This window comes from Rhinopithecus roxellana, chromosome 8, assembly GCF_007565055.1.
Source record: "Rhinopithecus roxellana isolate Shanxi Qingling chromosome 8, ASM756505v1, whole genome shotgun sequence".
NCBI lineage: Eukaryota > Metazoa > Chordata > Mammalia > Primates > Cercopithecidae > Rhinopithecus > Rhinopithecus roxellana.
In genome coordinates this window covers 116,174,299-116,195,699 of record NC_044556.1, presented here as the reverse complement: position 1 = coordinate 116,195,699, position 21,401 = coordinate 116,174,299, and the positions used below count along the sequence as shown (strand labels likewise).

General features: G+C 44.1%; 1 protein-coding gene across 4 annotated transcripts in view; it reads left to right on the top strand.

Moving 5' to 3' along the window:
* FAM78B (family with sequence similarity 78 member B) overlaps positions 1–19,845 on the top strand; it is a 116,297-nt gene extending 96,452 nt beyond the window's left edge. Inside the window, exons 2-3 of one of the 4 annotated variants that reach the window (XR_004058600.1) lie at positions 5,826–6,754; positions 16,656–19,845. Coding sequence is in view for 2 of the 4 variants with exons in the window: in XM_010373373.2 (XP_010371675.1) it covers positions 5,826–6,348 (523 nt within the window). In the remaining 2 variants the exon portion in view is untranslated. Of the gene's footprint in view, positions 1–5,825; positions 6,758–16,655 lie in introns of those variants that run through there. The other 3 variants (XR_004058599.1, XM_030934884.1, XM_010373373.2) reach the window with 3 other exon arrangements.
* Positions 19,846–21,401: the final 1,556 nt, after the last annotated feature.

The following is a 21,401-nucleotide window of genomic DNA, read 5'->3' as shown; positions in this document are numbered from 1 at the left end:
TTATAGTGTATTAGAAGGTGCTATGGAGAAAAAACAAAGCAGAGATGGAGGATGGGGAGCACTGGGACAGGAGGTTGCAATTTTAAATATGGTTGTTAGGAAAGATTGCAGTTAGAACGTGGTATTGGAGCCAGGAATGAGGGAGGCAAGGGAGCGAGCCTTTCAGATGTCCAAGGGAATATTGTTCCAGGTGAAATGAACAGTAAGTGCAATAGGCCCTCAGGTGGGAGTTTATTTGGCATGTTCAGTGAACAGCACAGAGGCCAGAATGGGCAAGAGGGAGAGAAAAGGAGATACAATCAGAGAGGAAATAGGGAACCAGATCATGTAGGACCACATAAGCCATTTTAAGTAGCTGAGCTGTTCCTGAGTGCTTTAGGAGGCATGGAAACGTTTTGAGCAGGAAAGTGACACGATTTTACAAATATTTAACAAGATCACTGTGGCTGCCATGTTGACAATAGACCAGGGAAGCAAATTTGAGTAATTAGCAAGGAGACCAGTTAGAAGGCCACTGCAGTAATCTAAGAGAGACAACTCTAGCTTGGACCAGTGTCATGGTGATGGGGGTAGTGGGAAGGAGTAGAATTCTAGATATATTTTGATTGCATCCACAGGATTTGCTGATAGGTAGCATGTGGAATGTGAGAGAGTGGCCAAGAGTGACTCCAAAGTTTTTGGCAAGTGGGCAGGTGAATATATGGATTTGGAGCTCAAGGGAGCAATCCAGCCTAGAGATACAAATTTGGAAGTTGTCACAGTGCAGATGGTACTTAAAATCATGAGACCAGATGAGATCACCAAGGAAATGCAAATAGACAGAAAAGAGAAGACCAAACCCTAAGCCCTGGGGCCCTCCAATGTTAAAAGGTTGAAAGATGAGGCAGAACCAGCAAAGGACAATGAAAAAGAAATAATGAGATATAAAGAGAAATGAGATATAAAGAGAAACAAGATTAGTAAGTATGCATCATGTGCCAGACACCATGCTCCAGACAAAGGATACAAAGACAAATACGACCCCATCCTCACCATCCTCATGCTCTAATGCAGGAGTCAGGTACTACACCTTGAAATACCATTGTGATTGGTTCAGGGATGGGTGTAAAATGTCAGGGACAGTGAGACCACAACCTTGTTACTTTTGTGAATGATTTACACACACACACACACAGAGTCAGCCATACTTGCCTCTTCTGAGTGATTGTTTTTCTTTGTCTTCTTTTGTCTCTTAACAGGCAATTGGTTACCAAACCTTGGAGAACCTACCTTTGTAATATCTCTTATATGTGACACCTGTCCATTTTCTCAGCCACCAGTCTAGATGAAGCCATCATTAAAGATCACTTGCAGTGTTGCAGAAGCTCCTAAACATCCTCGTTCCCTCCCTTTAGCCCTCTAATCCTACTTTTTTCATCTACTTTTTTCATTACTCTTCTTCCTTGCAGTTAACTCTCCTGAGCAAAAGTCTCACCACCTCTAGGATGCAGCCCAAGTACCTAAGTCTATTTTTGAAGATGCTCCACAAACCCGATACTACCCTGCGCCCCCAGCAGTATCTTCACTCTTCCCAGTGTTCTCTGTTTCCTGGACACGCCACATCCATGCTTGATATCACACTTTAGCCTATGACGCAGTCTCCCACCTGGTATGCCTGTCTCTATTCCAAAGTGTTCATATCCCATTTCCTTCACAAAGCTTTTCCCCTGCTGTAGCCTGCCTGGTTGTCCATGTCTCTGAATTGCTGTATCACTTGGAGTCTCTGACACTCATTTTTATACATAGGTATGTGATGGCATGAGTAGTCACTAAAATACATTCATATTCACTAATTCATTCAGTTTCATTTAAGTGTGCCTCCTCCTTTTAAGGATAAGCAACTTTCAGTGCAAGGCATGATAGTATTCTAATAAATAGATTCTAAATGAATAGTAGATGTTAGATTTTTTTAAAGGTGAGTAAATATGTAAAGTATAAAACTGTAATAAAACACTTTGTTGTATACAAGTTCTACCAAGCTCCAGGAATATAGTCATGAAAATAATTCAAATAAAGTATTTATTCTTTTAATAAATAGTTATTAAGTTTTATGTGCCAGCAATGTGCAAGACACTAATTATTCAAAAATAAGTCATAATTCCAAGCCTCAAGAAACCTGTAATCTAATGGGGAAGACACATAAATCCTTATAATATAATCTGACACCTGTAGATGTAGATATATCTGTGGGTGCACGGAAGAGAAGGCTTCATGAAGGAGGTGATACATGTGGTGATTCTCAGAGGATGAGTAGTTCGATAAAGTGGAAATTGAATAGGAGGAGGAACAGCATAGGCACAGGGCACAGCGGTGGAAGTGAGACGCATGGTGTGTGGGGATGGGGAAGCCAGATGATGGAGAGCCAGTATGTCCTGTTAAGGAACTTGAATTTTACCCTGTGGGTGATGCCAGCGATGTCCATATAGAAAAGCCTTGGAAGGATTTTATGTTTAGAAAGAGCATGATCAGATTTGCATGTTTGAACACTTGGGCAACCTAAAAGATGGATTTGAGAGGGACCAGAGTTGGATGCAAAGAGACAAGTTATGCGCCATTACAGTAGACCAGGTAAGAGATGCTGAGGGCTTGGATTAAGTGAAGGCAGTAAGAGTTGGATAGGGAAAAGGAGATAAAGTCAAGCATCACTATGGGACAAAATTCACAGGATGCAGTGATACAGTCACTGTGGCAGCCTAGGGGAAGGTGTGGGAAGAGCCAAAGATGGCCCTTACTTCTGACCTGGAAGACTGGGTGAGCAGTGGGCCACCTCCTGCAGCACAGACAGGGGAAGACGACTTGGTTTATGGTGGAAATGATGAGTTCAGTTTGAGCCATATGGAGTTGGAAATGCCTCCAGCATTCCATTCAAAGTAATCCCCTTAAATGGTCATTGAGTGACTCAAATAGTGCTACTGTTCTTGGAGCTTTACAGAGACTTCTCAAAAAACCATGACCAAAGACATTTTATCACCTACATAAACCAGTCATGCATTTTATAGACCTAATTCTCTTTTTGGAAAAAAAAAAAAAAAAAGAGAGAGAGAAAGGAAGTGAGGGAAAGACAGAGGGAAGAAGGGAAGGTCACTTCCTTGGGGTGTACATTAGTATCTATTTTTCATAAAGGAAAAATTTGATATTTTTCACATCTAAAGCAGCCCCCTATTCACCAGACTTAAGTCATAATGAATTTTGGCTGTTTCCAAAATCAAACCATCCCTTAATGATGTAATCCTAATTCCGTAGGGCTATGGAGGAGCACATGCCTCTGACCTGAGGAATTCCCAAAAGCACAGTTGCAGAAGTAACAGCAGTGTGTTTGAAACTAAAGTGTAGCCTCCAATGTCACTATTCCCAATGTCTACATGTGGCCAGATGTGTTTGTTCTGATGTGATAATTAAGAAGCCTGTTATATTTCTCTGTTCCAGAAACTCCTCCAAGGAAAAGGTCTTTTCCTTCCCTCCTGAGAGAGCCACAAGAGTGTGTCTTTATTGTATTATCTCTTTCCCCCCCGCCCCCCCACCCAAAAACCTGGGACCAAACTAAGTTTTATGATTGGTCTTACAAGGCTGACTTACAGACCCTGGGCCCAAGTCTCTGTTCACACAGCTCTGGGCAGGAAGGCAGGAGGCAAAAATACGAGAACTATAAAGACTCTATAGATAAAGTCACTGAATCTACTAGCAAGATAGTCCTGAAAAGGACTGTGTTGTAACAGAATCAAAGTACATCCACTCAAAACCAAAGTCCCCAGGCAATATGCCACAGTAAACCCAGTGTGTAAGGTGGGAGAGCAAGAACAGTCTGCCACTGCTGGGAATGCTTGCCCTTCAATTCTAAGGAGGAAATCAAAGGCCAGCAGGGACTGGTTACAACCAAAATGAAAAACAAGATTTAGGCAACACAGAAAATAGATGTATTATGACTGAAGAATTGTCTTAGCCCTTTGCATGGGGGCATGAAACTGACTCCAGTATGGTTATTTCATGAACCCAATGAGCAGATTGGGTCTCTACCCAACTTCTGACCCACTCAAACAACATGTACTCCCTTTTGTACAGTAAGAAATGGCATAGAATTACCTGGGCACTCCTGCCCCCAGCTGCAAAAGCGTATGTAGCAAAATGAGCTCTCTCTGACTTTCTGCATCAGGTCAATTCCTTACTGTCTGCCAACCATGATACACTGCAATTATTCCCAGCAGTTACCAAGGGCATGACAAGAGAAAAGGCTCTTGCAGCTGTGGGCTTACCTCCTCCCCAGGCAGCCAAGCCCTCCCTTCACTTCAGGCTGGGGCTGACTGGCCTAGGAGGTACTGTGAGGGGTCAGTAGGAGGCAGTAGTTAGTGTCTCCATGTCCCCATGTGACAGTAAAGAATACTGAGATGTTAATCAGCACCAGCTTGACAATGCAGCTCCCTTTTAGACCACTTGTATAAAACCCTGCAGGATCTTGTGTCACTTCGTAGGAGGAAGAACTTTATATCAGACAAGACAACTACCTCTTAGCTGATGAATAAAGCAGTCACATTTCTTTAATTATTAAATTCTAGTGCATTATTACCAAGCACCATCCCTGGTACCCGGAGTGAAAATATGAAGAATGCATAATCAGATTCTGCTGACTAGACTTCTGCCCTTATTGGGGTCCAGTCCAGTTCTCTGTGACTGGTCCTGGAGCTGCTAACTCATTGGACAGCCTGAGTCCTGCCTGCTCTGCTCTCTCCAGCACTGTGTAAGGGCACTTTGGGAGGCAGTATGATTTAGTGGTCAAAACCATGGACTTTGAAGTCAGGCAACTCCCAGCTTCACCTCTTGCACTCTGTAGGACCTTTTTCATGTACCTTAACATGTTTAAGCCTCCCTCCCCTCATGTGTTAAATGGAAATAAAAATTTATTTATCTTGTGGAGTATTTTGAATATTAACTGAGATGATGTACTTAGTCCAATGGTTGGAATAGAGTAACACTCAATAAGTATCAGCAATTATTATTAGCAACAGTCTGCAGCAGTGGGGAGAGACACTGGTTCCTCCTTCTGTACAAGGTCAGAGGCAGCCAGGAGTAGGTTGGTGCTAAATGGCAAGTTTGCCAAACTAAGCTATGAGGCTTCTAGGCTGAACTGGAAGGCAACGAGAGGGCAGTGCATTAGAGTTTATGCCAGCCTGTAGAACAACTTTCACTTTCAGGTGTTTTTCCAGAAGATGACCATTATTTCCTCATGTTATGATTTTCTATGCCTAAGTGATGAATTGGCTGATGCCTAAGATTTAAACAACCCTCTTTGTTGAGTAGAAATTCTATTACTGTGATTTCCTAAGAAATTAATATAACCTTTAATTTTGCCTCCTTTTGCCCTTCTTTCCACCAGATACTGCCTTCCAAGTACATCGAATTTCAACCATCGTTTCTTCCCAAAAAACAAATCTTACACTCATATTTCCAAGAAAGTGGTCCTTGTAATGGAATTCCTCTAAATTGCTGATTACCATCATCTAACTAGTTGATGTCTCTTTGTGGTCTCACAACTGCCTCTTTGAGCTTCCTGTTCTCAATTGGGTCAGCCATGGTTGTGTGTAACTTGTTTTGGCACGGCTTTGTTATTTTTATTTTGGTTTGTTCTCGTTTAATCCTGAAACAGCACAGCATAGAACTTTTTGACCTGAATTCCCCTGTGAACTTCTCATTTTGCCCAAGTTGACTATGTTAGTAAGCAGTGAGCACCTCTCCAGCTTTTGAAAAATTCATTCAGCCTCTTCTTTTCTTGTGCATGTCTTCTGCTTTGCCAGGTCAAGCTGGGAACTGCCTGACTTGAGGGAAGGGAGAGTAAAAGCCATCAGTGACTCAGATGGGGTGAGCTACCCTTGGTACGGGAACACCACAGAAACTGTGACCCTGGTTGGCCCCACCAACAAGATCTCCAGGTTCTCCGTCAGCATGAATGACAACTTCTACCCCAGTGTGACATGGGCAGTGCCTGTGAGCGACAGCAATGTGCCGCTGCTCACAAGAATCAAGAGAGACCAAAGTTTCACGACCTGGCTGGTGGCCATGAACACCACCACAAAGGAGAAGATCATTCTGCAGACCATCAAGTGGAGGATGAGGGTGGACATTGAGGTGGACCCTCTTCAGCTCTTGGGGCAGCGGGCCCGGCTGGTGGGCAGGACTCAGCAGGAGCAGCCCCGGATCCTGAGCCGGATGGAACCCATCCCCCCTAACGCACTAGTGAAACCCAATGCCAATGATGCCCAGGTCCTCATGTGGAGGCCCAAGCGGGGGCCACCTCTGGTTGTGATCCCTCCTAAGTAGAAGCAGACTGGCCTGACTGTGTGTGGATCACATGCCTCTGAGACATGCAGTGAGGGTGCCAGGGGTGGCAGGAGCCAAACTGAGTTTCTGAGCCAAAGCAGACCTCTTGGTTTGCCAGCCTTTGCAGCCACTTTTGAAGAGTAGGGCTGCTCCTTGGGTGGTAGAACCATAATCCTTAGGAAAAATCCCTTCCTCTTAGGAATAAAGAAATCACTGATTTGACAGACTTGCTGTGATTACCATGCAAGTAGCCATATTTTGGAGCTGACCAGGATGATTCTTTTATCTGAACTATTGACCATTTCTTTCCTGTGAGATGCAGGGGATGGAAACAAAATTAAACAGTGCCAGTGGCAAATGCTGCTTCCCAACCAATAAGAAGTAGGAGTGAAAACATCCACACCAGGTGGTCGTAAGGCAGACTCCTGCTGTCTGACTGGAGGGTGCTGGGGAAAAGGGTGGTGAAAGAATGGGTGATGGGGAGAGGAAAGAATAAGGTTTCATTACACATTAATACCTCTGCATTTATTACTTGATCAGATTGACACACACTTACTGGAATGAATGAACACTTAGAAAACTAGACAAATACTGATATTTGTTCCTTTCTGAGGGAGAAACCTCCTTGGAACTGTCCAAGGTGCTGATGTGAACTAACGGAAACACTTCATTAGTTCCATCTACCCACCTCTTTCCAAAAAGATTGCTTATTCAGAGTATTTTTAATCACAGTATTTGGCTTGGTAATTCCTGTGTTCTGCAGTAGTTAGGATATTTGGGGCTCTGTCCATGTTTTACTGAAATCCTAACTGTGATTTTGTTTACAGCTGCTTATTCTCTTCCCATGATTAGCCCTAAATTTATATTTAAAAAATTATAAGCCGTGAATCCATGTAAGATTTCAAGAACATTTCAGCAAGTAAGAACAGTATTTTCGTTCTATTTCTTTTGAGTTTCTGAATGATCTGAACACATAGAATGGACACGTGTGCACAGACACATGCACGCATGCACACATGAAGGATGCGTATAGCATAATTACTAGCATATTTGCCACCAGTGCCTACATATCTGCCTGTAGCCTTTGTATGTACATACACTGTATGATTATATATATATTTTAGCTCTATTTCACAGAAGCTCAAACTTGAGCATTTGTGAGAAACTACTTCTTAAGCCTTAACTTTAGAGCTCTTTAAAGAAAATCTAAGCTACTCATATTAAGTAAGCCTGTATTGCTAAGATTTATCCAGTAAAGATGAGAGGCCAGGTTTTCTTTAATCAGGCCAATATAAAACTTATTTTTGAGGGTTTCCAGTCTTTACAGTGAGGATTTTTGCAGTTCTAGCTTGAATCACCCTTCCTCCCCTCCCCCCCTCCCCCACTCCAAAAAAAGAACTTTTCCCTTTATTCTCAGTAATTCAGCCATATATATGGTTGTATATATATTTGCTTGTTCACCACCCCCCTCCATGCAAACTAATTATAAAATTTTCACATTGTCATTGTAGATATAGTAAGTAGACACTGCTAGCTTAATTTCAGAGGTAGAAAGTTGAAGTTCAAGGCAGTTCTACAATCTCGTGATTGGCTCCAAAGAGCTGTCTTCTACTAGAGTTTGTGGATAGAGAATAAAAAGCAGGAAGGTTTATTACTTTTATTAAAAATTCAATTTAGTGTAATTTATTTCAGATTCTAGTACCAGGGGATGGTACTTATTTACGTAAGAGTGCTAACAGATCTGCTCCAAATTATGTAGTGTTAACCTCACACCCCAACCATCAACTATTCTGTTATAGATTAGTTATTGATGGCAGGTTATTTATAACAGCACGTTAATAATACATCAGTGGCTCACAGAGGACCTGGAGACATTCATTTAGAAATAATTCAGCTGTTACATTTGAAATTCTCTGTCCCTTCCCATGTTTCCTTGTTTTACTGGGAAAGGCAGCCCCCAAGAGCTCCGTGGCTAAAATACAAAGCAGCTTATTTTCCATGCTGACACCACAGGCCGCAATCTCTCCCCCAGACTGAATTAGACTCTACCCCTGTGGGATTCTGGGGAGTGGATACTGATCCTAGAATCTAATCCGTGTGGCCCAACTTGACGAAAACCTGACATTTTAAACTCCAAAGTTGTAACAACAGATTAATGAGAATTTACATTACAAAATGCTATGGAAAAGTTACGTTTTCAAATTCCCCTAGTACATTAAAATACTATATGACTTACACAACTATATTTACAAATAACTTTTTCAGAAGCATATCTGTATTTCTAAAGCAAGGTGTAGCATATTTAGCTAGACTTGTTTCCCGTGAAAAATCACACTTGTTCAGAGTTTTAAATTAACCCCACAGCAGTTTACTAGGAAATTGTGTAATGACAAAAAAAAAAAAAAAAAAAAAGGGAAAGTGCTTATGAAAGTTAAAAGCAGCATATACATTGTGATTATTGTTATTGATACCATTGTGAACTCTACAGTTGTATCTCTCAGCTCTGAAGTCAGCCTGGCAGAACGCTCTATTGCCCTGTAGCCAATTATTTTCAAGTTACTGTTGTTTTACAAGGAAATGACCCCTTTTCTTCCTGTGATTTGTGGGTCATTATCTTTCTGCTTAGTCAGGATATTGCCAAATGAAAGTCTGTCATACAAGAGAGAATTAACCTTGAAATCTCTGTTGAGGTCACCTCTGCCCTCCCATCCAGTCCTCCTTCCCCTCAAAGTGCCTGGGCCTGACGCCAGATGCCATCAGTTTAAAGGGGCTCATTTAGTGCCTTAAGTTTTAGTTGGGTGGTCTCAGGACTTAGACACACACAACACATGGCTTCTTGGTGGCAACAGAGTTTTGAATTCTATAGGAAAAAGCATTTCATCAGGTCTTAAGTTTTCTTTTTTTTTTCTTTTTTTTTTTGAGACGGAGTCTTGCTTTGTCGCCCAGGCTGGAGTGCAGTGGCCGGATCTCAGCTCACTGCAAGCTCCGCCGCCCGGATTTACGCCATTCTCCTGCCTCAGCCTCCCGAGTAGCTGGGATTACAGGCGCCCGCCACCTCGCCCGGCTAGTTTTTTTTTTTTTTTTTTTGTATTTTTTTAGTAGAGACGGGGTTTCACCATGTTCGCCAGGATGGTCTCGATCTCCTGACCTCGTGATCCGCCCGTCTTGGCCTCCCAAAGTACTGGGATTACAGGCTTGAGCCACCGCACCCGGCCAGGTCTTAAGTTTTCTTAATCAAGTCCTTTGAGATCTTTTAGTCCATGATCTTGAAGGAAATTGAGGCCTCATTAAATTAGGTCATCTATTCAGAATCGTATACCTACCTAGCCAGCTGAAGAGCCAAAAGAAGGCACCATCTCCCAAATTTCATCTGACAACATGGTCACACTTAGCGAGGACCCACAGCCTCTTGTCTGCAACCAAAACATTATCATCATCCCTAATCCATTCACCCACAAACCAATGAGTCTAAAAACTAGAGACAATTGGATCCATCCTTTAAAGAACAAGAGAAAATCCCTGTTACTATTATATAAAAGAAAATTTGAATGTTCCAGATTCCCTTTATCTGTGACGGCTGTTTTGAGGTTGAACCCTTAATCTGGGCCCTTCGCTGCATGCACTTGACATTCCTGGGTCATTGCTGTAGCCCACATACCTAGCCAGAAGAAGAGCCAAGCACATCTCCCGAATCTCATCTCACATGAGATGGGGGCACATGAGAAGGTTGGAGGCTAGTCCCCTATCCACCTTCCATTCCATGGACCTTTTTTTTTTTTTTTTTTTTTTTTTTGAGACGGAGTCTCGCTCTGTCGCCCAGGCTGGAGTGCAGTGGCCGGATCTCAGCTCACTGCATGCTCCGCCTCCCGGGTTTACGCCATTCTCCTGCCTCAGCCTCCCGAGTAGCTGGGACTACAGGCGCCCGCCACCTCTCCCGGCTAGTTTTTTGTATTTTTTTAGTAGAGACGGGGTTTTGCCGTGTTCGCCAGGATGGTCTCAATCTCCTGACCTTGTGATCCGCCCATCTCAGCCTCCCAAAGTGCTGGGATTACAGGCTTGAGCCACCGCGCCCGGCACCATGGACCTGTTTGCAACTCCCTCTCTCCTGGTGCTGGAATGACATCTCATACGTCAGAATCATGTGCTGAGCAGCAATTCCGATCAGTAAAATAAAAGAACTATGATTTATAGAGTGTTTTTACAGAAGTCTTCCACATGCATTTTCTCATCCCCAGTCTTATGAGTGTAATACTCTTAAGGAGTGTTATTATCCCCATTTTCAGATAATAAATTGAGACCAAAGAGGTTAAGTGACATATCCATGAGTACACAAACAAAATGTCAGGAGCCAAGATTCACATGGGGCCTTTTGGCTCCAATTTCCATGCCCTTCCATTCTCCTTTTCTGCTTCTCCTGTTCATCCCTGCCTAGAGGGCACAAAAGAAAAGGAAGGAAAGGAGAAAGCTGGTCACTTTCATCTACACAGTCATGTAGTCTCTCCCAATCTATTAAATGGATATGCTAAACATACGAGAACAAACACTGCTTTCTTATGTAAAGAAACCCTTTGGGAGGTTATCCCAGAAAATAATGCCTGACAGAGGCTGCAGTGTGGGTGAGCTAGCTGTCACTCAGCAGCTCTTAGCAGAGTACTGGTAATTGGAGTAGGAAATCTGCTCTCCTGGTCTCAGAATCCCTGAAGCACCACAAGGCCAAAAAGGGGAAGGAAAGCATGCATCCTGCAACTGAGGTCCCAGCTGAACAAGGCCCTGCCACCCGCCGTCCCTCAACATGGCAGGAGCAGCCTTTGGGGTGTGAGCAGTGGAAACAATGGCTTTCCAAGCCCTGGTTGGCACATTGAACATGCTTGTTAGAACTGAGGGCACAATTAAACATTGCAAGAGCCAGCTCCCAACTGAGTTGCAAAGAAAGATGTAAACACACACACACACAGACCCACCACACTCACATACTCTTCAAACTGAAAAGAAAATTAATCAAAAACCCAACGAATGCCTGAACTCTATAATTAAGCCTAAATGATCCTTAGATAGAAAGGGAGCTGAGTGAGCAAGCTCTGTGCACACAGATATTTTTACCCCAGAGTCTTACTGCCATTAATTTCTTTTGAGATCTTGAGTACATCTGGTTCCAGTTTCCCTGGTAGGACATCTGCCTATGGAAGACCATCAGAAGAGTTGCCAGTTCAGTGGCCAGAGGACAGTCAAGGTTATTTGGTCATTCCAAACACTTTCACAGGAAGGCATCTGGGGAGATGGAGTGTCATCCCCATCCCCCACCCAGGTCAGTGGTGCACCCGCCCATGACAGAGCCCATCAACAACCTTAGGGTCCTAAAATTCCCTTTATGTATAAGTGCTTTACGGTTTTTTTATAAAGAGTTTTTCATTTCCTTTGTGTAGAATGAAAGGCATCTTTGTTCTAGATGGAAAGTCTTAATATTGGCCTGATCTGTCATTGTTGTTATTAATAGTAACAACATTCCCATCTGATTAGTATGTTACAGTTTACATAGTACAGACACAAATATTTTGCCATTTTATCCTCAACAATCCTGTAATATTTTGGCATTATGTCACCACTTTATAATGAAGAATTTGAAGCAGAAAGCTCAAGTGACTTGTCCAAGGTCATACTAATTTAGTGGTGCCCTAAGAACTTGAGCCCTCTGCACACAGATATTTTTACCCCAGACCTTTACTGCATTCTCACAGAACATTCTCTCCCTGGTTAAATGCAGACACCCTCCTCCACTTGTCCAGCCACTACTGTTCCTCAGGCAGGGCTGACTAGGGAAGAGTGCCCTAATTGATCTCTTGTACTTCAACCGGACAGAATAAGCTCTACTGAGGAGTCAGGGTTCAGGTGGCCCAGGCTGTGCCTTCAAGTGGTTTCTCTCCTGTCCCACATTAGAAGGGAGGCCTACTTGGGTGCTCTGAGGTAGGAGGCCAGAACCCGGGACATCAGCATGACTTGAGATCTTGGAGGTCCTGCTGGTAGCTGAACTTGAACAAATCATTTAACTTTTCTGAGCCTTGGCTTCCTTCTCTGTTAACTGAGATATTAATACAGCCCACCCAGTGTCACAATCAGAAAGACAAAGTGGGATAATGTCTGAAAATACTCCAAATTGCCTGATGTGCTGCCTCATGTAAGATATTAAGACTTGAGTAGAATCACAGGGCCTGAAACTGATGGCAGGCCCTCTGGCCTCATCTACTTGGAAGCCCAAAACCATCTCAGGAGAACCCGCTCTTCCTGCCAAGTGAGGCCTGGCCCCTGCGGAGAGTGGGCCCCATTTCCCCCAGCCACCTTGCTTGTTCGGGGAGACCTGAACCCTGGTGGTCAAGGAAGGAAAGATTTTTGCATAGCACTCCGGGAAGCAGCATTAGAAAGAATGTGTAGCTGGAACTCCAAGAGGCCTTTTGGAAAGGAAAGGAGGCTGGAATGTCAAATCTAGGCCAGACTTGAAATCCCAGCCCAATTTGCATAGTTTAAACCTAGAGAAGCCAGCCAGGAACAGCTGCATTCTTCCGGTTATGGGCTCAGACAAGAGATAGAGGAAAATATATGTATATATTCAAAGTTTTATGTGGGTCTCTACACAGTTTTTGATGTCCCAGATCTTGGCTGGGCCCCCACAGTTTAACGGTGTTATTTCACATTTGGCCATGTGGGTGCAAATAAAATGAAGGAATACTTCTTTGTATCCTATAGCCCCCAGGCTGTCTCACCATACTGGAGGCATATACGATGATGGCCTCTGTCTCTCTGCACCTGCCCAAGGCAGCCCCATTCCCCATGGCCCCACATGGACCAGCCACACTGTTTGCCTCAGGGCTGCTTCCCAAGGGCTCCCTGTCCTAATACCCAAACTGTGCCTCTCCCAGCTGGGCCTGGGAATGGCCCCTAAGAGAACCTAACTAACTCTTCTTACCAGGACAAATGTGAAGCCAGGCCTCTGGGCAGCAGGCCATGTGGCCAAGCATAGGAGCCCCTCCTCTGCCTCCAGGCCCACATTTGTCCTTGGCTAACCCAGAAAACGGGTTGATCTTCAAAACAGCTGAGTGCTGGGTCAGAAATGCCCGGGAGAAGGGAAAACATATTAGAATTACAGCAATGATGGGAGAGGCCAGAGACACAGAGCACAACCCAGTGTCACACGGACCTCACTGGGGACTGTGAGAAATACAGCCAGTGCCATGAAGTATTTGATAGTGAGATTGCTGAGCCTAAGGCTGTTCTCAGGCTGGCTGAAGGCCAGTATTACTAGGAACAGAGAGGAAATATAAAGGAGGAGAGATTGTTTGCTTCATGCCAGTCCTGGGACTGGGTGAGCCAAGCAGGCACTAGGATCCAGGATATTTTTATTTATTATTATTTTTTCACAGAGTTGGAGTCTTGCTATATTGCCCCGGCTGGTCTCATAAGATCCTGTATTTAAGAAGGCACTCACTCTCAGGCTGTGCCCAGGCCTGAGAGTAAGACCCTTCCTAAATACTGGATCCTGCACTCACCTGCCCCTGTGCAAGCAAGCCTCATTCAGTGTTTACCCTAGGCACCTGGCTTACCTCACCCAGTCCCAGCCCTGCTTCATGCCCACCTCCAACTCACTGCTGTCTTCACCAGAAGATTGAGCAGGGAGGATGTTGTGGGATCCCTCTGAATACTTGTTCTGTCAACAAGTCTGTAGTGAGTGTCTCCCATGTGTCAGGCTAAACAGAGTCCTGTCCTCAGGGCAACAATGCCAACAGGAAGCTTTGGGAGCCACTTATTTTCCCCCTTGGGCTCACCCATCAGAGGGGAGCCCAGAACTACAGAAATGCCTGCTTAGTTCTCTCTATCCAGTGCATCAGCCAGTGTGCCTGTGAGGAGATGTTGCCTTCCTGGCCCAGGGGGTCCATGAGGATGGGTGAGGTTGACAGGGCAGGACTTCTGTCGAGCACTTAGAGCTCTTCCAAGGAAAGGCACTGGGAAAAACCTACAGCCACATCAGTACCTGCACAGACACTGGGGATGAAAGAAACAGCTGGTTATCTCTCCATCTGTTCTTGTCCCTTCACCCCACCCTTCAAACCAATTAGAATATTCCACACAGACGTGATCCAATGAAATGTTAATTGGAAAAATAACAGGAAAGATAATACATGCACTTCAGGCTGAGAACTATTTCATTAAACTGGGCTTTGAAAGGAAGACAGCCAATTAAATTATTTCCCACTTCACTCCCTCATGTACCGGAAACTATGGAAAGCTATTACTTCTAATTAATTAGGAAAGAAAGAAAGACTCAGCACATGCATATCAGATGAGCAGGGACTGAGCGGCTACCCCACCCACCCCTTTGAGAAGGCACATGCACACGCATCAGGGAACTAAAGACTCATCTGTCTCACCTAAAAAATTTCCTAAGTCTTCTGAAATAGCAAGAAAGCATCTGTTCCCAGGAGCCACTCACAAAATCAAAGGAAAACGCCTTCTTCAGGCACGTTCATCAGAAGGGAAATAGGGCATTTATTGTGAAAGAATATGCAGCTTTAAACTCAGTTGGATTCCAAAGCTTCTGCAGCTTGACCTGAGCCTGTCTTTTTCTCTTCAGTAGAATTAGATCTCTCCAAGCCTGTTCTCTGTATCAAACACATCATTGGCACCGGGTGGTGTCAGGGACCAGAAGACCTGAGACCCCTGAGGCCTAATTTTGGCTTGATGGTGGTCTGATGCAGGCCATCTTTGGGATCTTCACTTTTCCGTCTGTGAAATGGGAAGAAGGCCAATCTCAGTACCATATTTACCCTCAAAGTCTTTAGGCTTGTGAGAGCACATTTGACGGAGAGCCCTGAGCCTCTGTGCCTTGCCTTAGAGAAAACTGATAGAATCCAAACATGCATTTAAAATATTTTCTGCAGAAAAATTATCCTAACCCAGAGACACCCTTATTGTATAATAAGTATAACAAATAATATAGTGAAATAATGTTGACATAAAGCAGTCATTGTGGTGATGTGACTGGCACACAGGCATCTCTCCAGTATGGTTCAGGAGAAATAGGCAGATTCAGGGTGTCTCAAGGACTCTGCACACGTGCAGCCACATTGTGCCCTACTCATTCCCCTGTATTCCTGTTGTGTCTGTCATTCTGTGTCACACAAGGTATTGAGGGCTGTCAAAGCCTAGCACAGTCAGTGCCTCTGACCAATTCTAACCAATCTCATTGCAGGAGGGGGAAGTGGCACCAAAGAGCATGGCAGCTGTTCCACAGCACAGGGAATACAGAGGAACACTTTCTAGAATGGCTTCTAGGCTGTTAAGTCCCCAGTTATATATGTAATGGCGTTGTCTTCTAGGCTGTCAAGTCCCCAATTAGATATGTAATGGCGTTGTCTACTGACTTCAAACAATTGGAACAAGTTTTTTTTACCATCTACGTAAGAATTTGAAATGTGGTTTTTTCCTAAAATTGAAACCATGCATACAATCTGAAAAGGCAACATGTTAATTAATTTATAATCATAAAAAAATTGTCTCATTATAGCAGTACATCCCTGTAAGCAAACCGAGCATATGAAAAATTCAAAGATACCAAACAGAAGAACGATCAAGAAAAAAAAGAGAAGGATGCCTGATGCTTGGCTTTACGCTAGAGCAACTCTCTTCATATATTCAAGACTGCTTTTTTCTAATTTTAAAACTTTAGTTCACCCACTTTGTTATGACCACAACTATTACATGACAACTTTAGGTTGAATAACTGAATAACTTCAGTTTTCTCTAATGTTGCATATTCAAGAAGTAAGTTTTATCTCTTACTTACCTCTTTACCAGTGATTTGGACTCTGGAATAAAACTAAGTTTTAGCTCAGTCATGGTGTGACCCCCTTGCACAGGAATATTGGGTAAGCTACAGCTCTGGTCACTCAATGATTCTTGCAAGTCCCTTTGTGCTTTGGATGCTAAAAAACAATGCCATGGGGGATCTCAACTTCCCCCCCATTTCCATGGATTGCTTAGCAGTGCCTTGCTAACAGGTTATACATATAAATGACCTATAATCCTTTAATATTATTTTATTTTTAATCTTTATAAAATAACCATATGAAAGTTATAGATTCTCTTTATAGAGAAGTGCATATGAAAATAAATAACAAAAATGTTGCATAAAATTTCAGGGTCATCTCCCCTTGAAATCTATTAATGGAGCCCAGATCATGACCATCTGCTTTTAGGGAATTAATTTGATCACTGTCTTAACGCCCACTTTATTTACATGTTTCCATGTCCACATACAGGTCTCCTAGCAGGACAAGGAAAGCCCAGCAAGCACAACCACATGGCAGAGACTGAGAAGGAGGAAGTGAGCAATGGCTGGCGGCTCCAGAAGCTGAATCCCTGGACAGCTGATTTCCCATTAAAACGTGTACCATCCTGCCTACCTCCTCGCCTTCCTCCCATCCCATGACCAGTCCCTCCTACCCACCCTCCACGAGCCATGCAGCACTTGCCCTGGGCTGACTGGGCTGCCTGCTTGGCCCACGGGGAGCTATGTTGAAGTGGGAGTTGTGCCTGCTGTATCTTTTTGTGTGTGGAAAGATGGGGTTCATTCAGATCCCAAGTCCTTTCACCAACCCTCAAAGCGAAGCCTCCCAGGAATGAAGAGCTGGTCAGCCTGGGACTTTAAATACCAAACGTGGCCCAGCCTTAGTTCCCAAACCCTGCCTTCCCTCCTTTTGCTTTTGGGTGGGAAACGGAGTATTTGTATCTCCCTTCCTCCTCCTTCTCCTTGTGGGTGACCTCTCTAGGTTTCTCTAAGTTCTCTGACCCTCGGAGAGCCAGGGCCAAGGCAGTCATCTTGTTCCCCCTTCCACGGCCAGGCTGGGTGCCTTCAGGTGACCAGGGGCAGAGTGTAAGTCACCAGGATCAGTGGGGTGAGGGGAAAACCACCTTAAGATGGCAGAAATGGTGTGCATTGGTTTATTTATTGGTTTATTTATTGGCTTGCTTACTAATGTATTTATTTATATTTATTATACAACACAAAGTCCATTTCCATTTTTTAAACATCAGCCCCAGAATTTATCTTCCTGGGCCCATAGAGCACAGTGAATTATTTCTCTTTGAAGCTTCAGAATAGAGAGGGAATTTTTTCTCCCTACGCCCAAACACCTCCACCTCAGCCACGTTTCCAACCAGACATGGGATTAGAAATCACCAGCTAACAAGGCTGTAAAGTCACACAAATCAGCAGAGGCTTGACTGTCCAGACAGCTCTCAGAATCTGGCCTCCACCCCAACCACCTTGCACCAATCCTCTCATTCTCCTTTACTCGGGTGGGGATTGACCAGCCACCTTCAGCCTAACAGTGCAGAACAAAACTTCTCATTCTGCTCTGATGTAGTATTCTTACATCAGATGCACATTAGCATCATCTAAGGGCTTAAAAAATATCCAGGCCTGGTCCCCTGCCCAAACCAATTACAGCATCGAAGGGTAGATCCTGGGCATTGGAGTTTTATAAGTTACCCAGATGACTCTAATGTGAAAATAGGGTTGGAAAGTTCTGGTATCACCTCTCCCTTGCCCCTCCCCACCCAGATTCTTTCATCTTTACTTCCCAGGCTTTCTCCAGAGTCCCAGCCCCTTCTCCTCACTGAACCTTCCCCCCCATCAGCTCAGCCAACGATAGCAGATCCTTGGAGAGGGAGCAGGTCCCATGAGTGGTACTCTGAGGCTGGTTCCTGCATCTAGCCTGGGGGCTGCTCCCAAACAGTTTCCAGCTTTTCTAGAAGCAGAAACCTATCCCCTGCAAGATTCTCTGTTCACCGGCACCTTCTCCAGGTTCCCAAACTCCAAAAGTTTAAAGGGCACTTTGGCGACATTTCTGTCTCCAAGCCCCAATCTTGGTGGTGTGGCCCATGTAAGTCTTAAAACCCAAGCCTTGGCCATTTCTGCAGAGCCAACTGAGTTGAATGAGGGTCTACTGTTAACAGAGAAAGGGATCACAGTGCTCCCCCAGCAAGTCCTTTTTCCAGCAACCAACCTCAGCTATCTAGGATTTGGATGCACAACGCAGCAGCCACTGTGCATTCAAGTCCTAGATGGCTGAGAAGAGGCATCTCACCCTTCACATCTACAAGATCCCCACTGCTGAGTATGAGTAAATGTGTGTGTGTGTGTGTATACACGTACGTGTGTACACACTATGTGCATACAAACCATCTAGATATATAGAGATGCCAGACTTCACTTTACATGTGATTACGTTTTACATGAAAACAATTGAGGGCTTCCGTTGTCTTTCACTTGATGGAGTTTCACTGTACTATGTTCATGACGGGCCCCAGTGAATTCCATTTCAGGTATATACACAGAATGTATAATATATACAAACTGTTAGACACACTACACACACACAGAAAGCCTAGGGAAACCTGTGATGTGGGTAAGTTCATTTCGCCATCCCATCTCCTCCATCTAAGTAATTTCCTGGGGCAAGCATTGTTTCACACACTCCCCTCAGCTGCCCAGCCATTCCCTCTCCAGCGTCCCATACCACCAAGCCGCCTTTCCCCGTCAGTCCAAATGTCCCTGCCCTCTGTCCCATCTCTCAGGGTCCTACTCTCTGATAGGTGACAGTTCAGTCAGTGGGTGCTAAAGAGTCGAGCGTTACCCTTCCCAGGTGACATTTATGTTTTAATAGGGGCTACAGATAATGCCTTAATCAGAAAGAGTGGCTGTAATGGTGGGAATTTCAGGCACAGAAGTGGGCCAGTAAGGGAGATTCTTTTATATCAGGAGGGCATTTTAAAGCCCCCAAGTCATACCTGTATAAGTGCAGCCCTTCATAAGTGCATGAGCACAAGCAAGCACACTTATCTACGTTATACCCTCCATAATTTTGAGATACCTTCCTTGCATTGGCCCTATCTTTAAAAATGAAAAAAGAAAAAAAAAAAAAAAACCAGGGAACTAGCTAAATCAATTTAGATCTCACTGGGAAACGTAGCCTATTTTTTCACCGGCTGCCAGCCATCTGGCCCACCCCACCCTGTTCAATTTCCCTTCTGCTCTTTCTCTTTTCAGCTACGACCGACTGTATCAGTTAATTTACTTGTACGTGTCCTTCCTGCTCTCTCCTTACCCTGCTCCCCTACACCATGTATTTCCTTCCTTTACCGTTTTCTCCTTGGAACTGTGCTGTGTTTCGTTGTCCTGGAGGACAGAAGAGCAGGTTAAGGCATGAGCATGTGTGTATCACTTTGAAGAAAGAGAAACCAGGTATTCTGCTACAGTTTGGAGAAAAACCCAGCAAAGGAAGAGATGAAAGCTGGCTCTGCAGAGTGCCTTAAAAATGACTTTAATTAGGAAATTCTGAGTTGTCGGTCTTCAGATGTTACATAAACTCAAACAGATGTTGCATTTCACTTCTCTGGGATTAAAAAAAAGTTAAATACAGTGTGTATTCAACAACAACAACAAAATATGTTTTCTCTTTAATTTGGTCCTCAAAGATGCAGTGCCTGGTTTTCTACAAAACCTGGGGATGGCCCCAGGAACAAGAAAGCTCTGGAACATACAGAGGGCAGATGCAGGAATCCTGCCCAGCTAGGAAAGCTCTGGCAGGCTAAGGCACAATGTTGCCACTAAATTTGGTCTAAAAGACAATTCTAAGATGAGGAAAAGCATGGACAGCTGTAAGGGAAAGAAAGGGATCCTCACCCTTCTCCCTAATGACATGCTTTGGGCTTAGTCTTTTGGGGCTGCTATAACCAAATATCTTAAGTTGGGTGGCCTATAAACAACAGAAATGTATTTCTCACTGTTCTGGAAGCTGGGAAGTCCATGATCAAGACTCTAGCAGATTTGATGACTGGTGAAGCCCTGCTTTCTGGTTCATACTTGGCACCTTCCAGCTGTGCCCTCACATGGTACAAAGGACAAATGAGCTTCCTTGTGCCTCTCTTACAAGAGCTCTGTCCTCATGACCTCATCACCTCCCAAAAGCCCCACTCCCTAATACTATCACCACGGAGGTTAGGATTTCAAATTACCAATTTGTGGGGGATAGAGACATTGGAACATAGCACTCTTCTCATCTATGATTCAGTGCTGTGAAATTGGGAGAAAGAGAACATTCTAGAACCAGAGGATAAAGTTTGCCCATCCATCTCTTTCCTACTACCATTTCTTCGTGGGACACCTTGACCAGATTCTGCTTTGCTGTTGCTAAATTATTTTACTTTAGCTTAATGTTTGCCACCTAGGATCTGATCAAAACAGGTCATCTTAAAGTCTGAGTTCCTGAAGGCAGTTAGGTTTCTGGAATGTTGCCTTCTCTCCCTGAGTATTGGTATCTGTAAATGGTCAGACTTATCCAGGCAAGAATGTGAACTGCATGGTTGGAAGACAGGTCTTGAGGTGTACTTGGATTCTGAAAACTCTGGAGGTTGACAGGAATGAAGACCCAGCCTATCAGAGCCCTCCTCCTGCCCCTCCCCACCACCTGCACTCTTGACCTTTCCACAAGATATATGACCCTTCTGTGGGGTTGACAGTTTTAAGAGGGCTGAGAGTCACTAATTCACATTCATTCATTCATATTCTCTCTCTCCCGGCTCCCCGCCACCCACCACACACACACACACCAGTCAAAAGGAGAGCAAGGAGACCCAGATATTGAAATAAAAAGTGATAAATAGTGGCTATCCCTCCTGGAAAAAAAGATTTAAGAAAAGAGCCTCTGTCATGCATGTCATGGGGTTAAATATACATATGTCCAACCTAACCTAAGATAACCCTCTACCCTCACCAGGTCACCTGAGCAGCACATGCTCAACTCTGGAGCAAGCAGCTTTGCAGATACATTTTAGAAAAGGGATTCCTGCATCTTCTCTATCAGAATGCATGATCTCTGGAAAGAACAATTGGCACTTTTTTCTTAGTTCATTCATTTCAAGAAATAGATAAGGCACTGGAAATTGCTGAACACACTGCAGTATGTATGTGTATATATATACAGCACAAATGTATGAGTGAG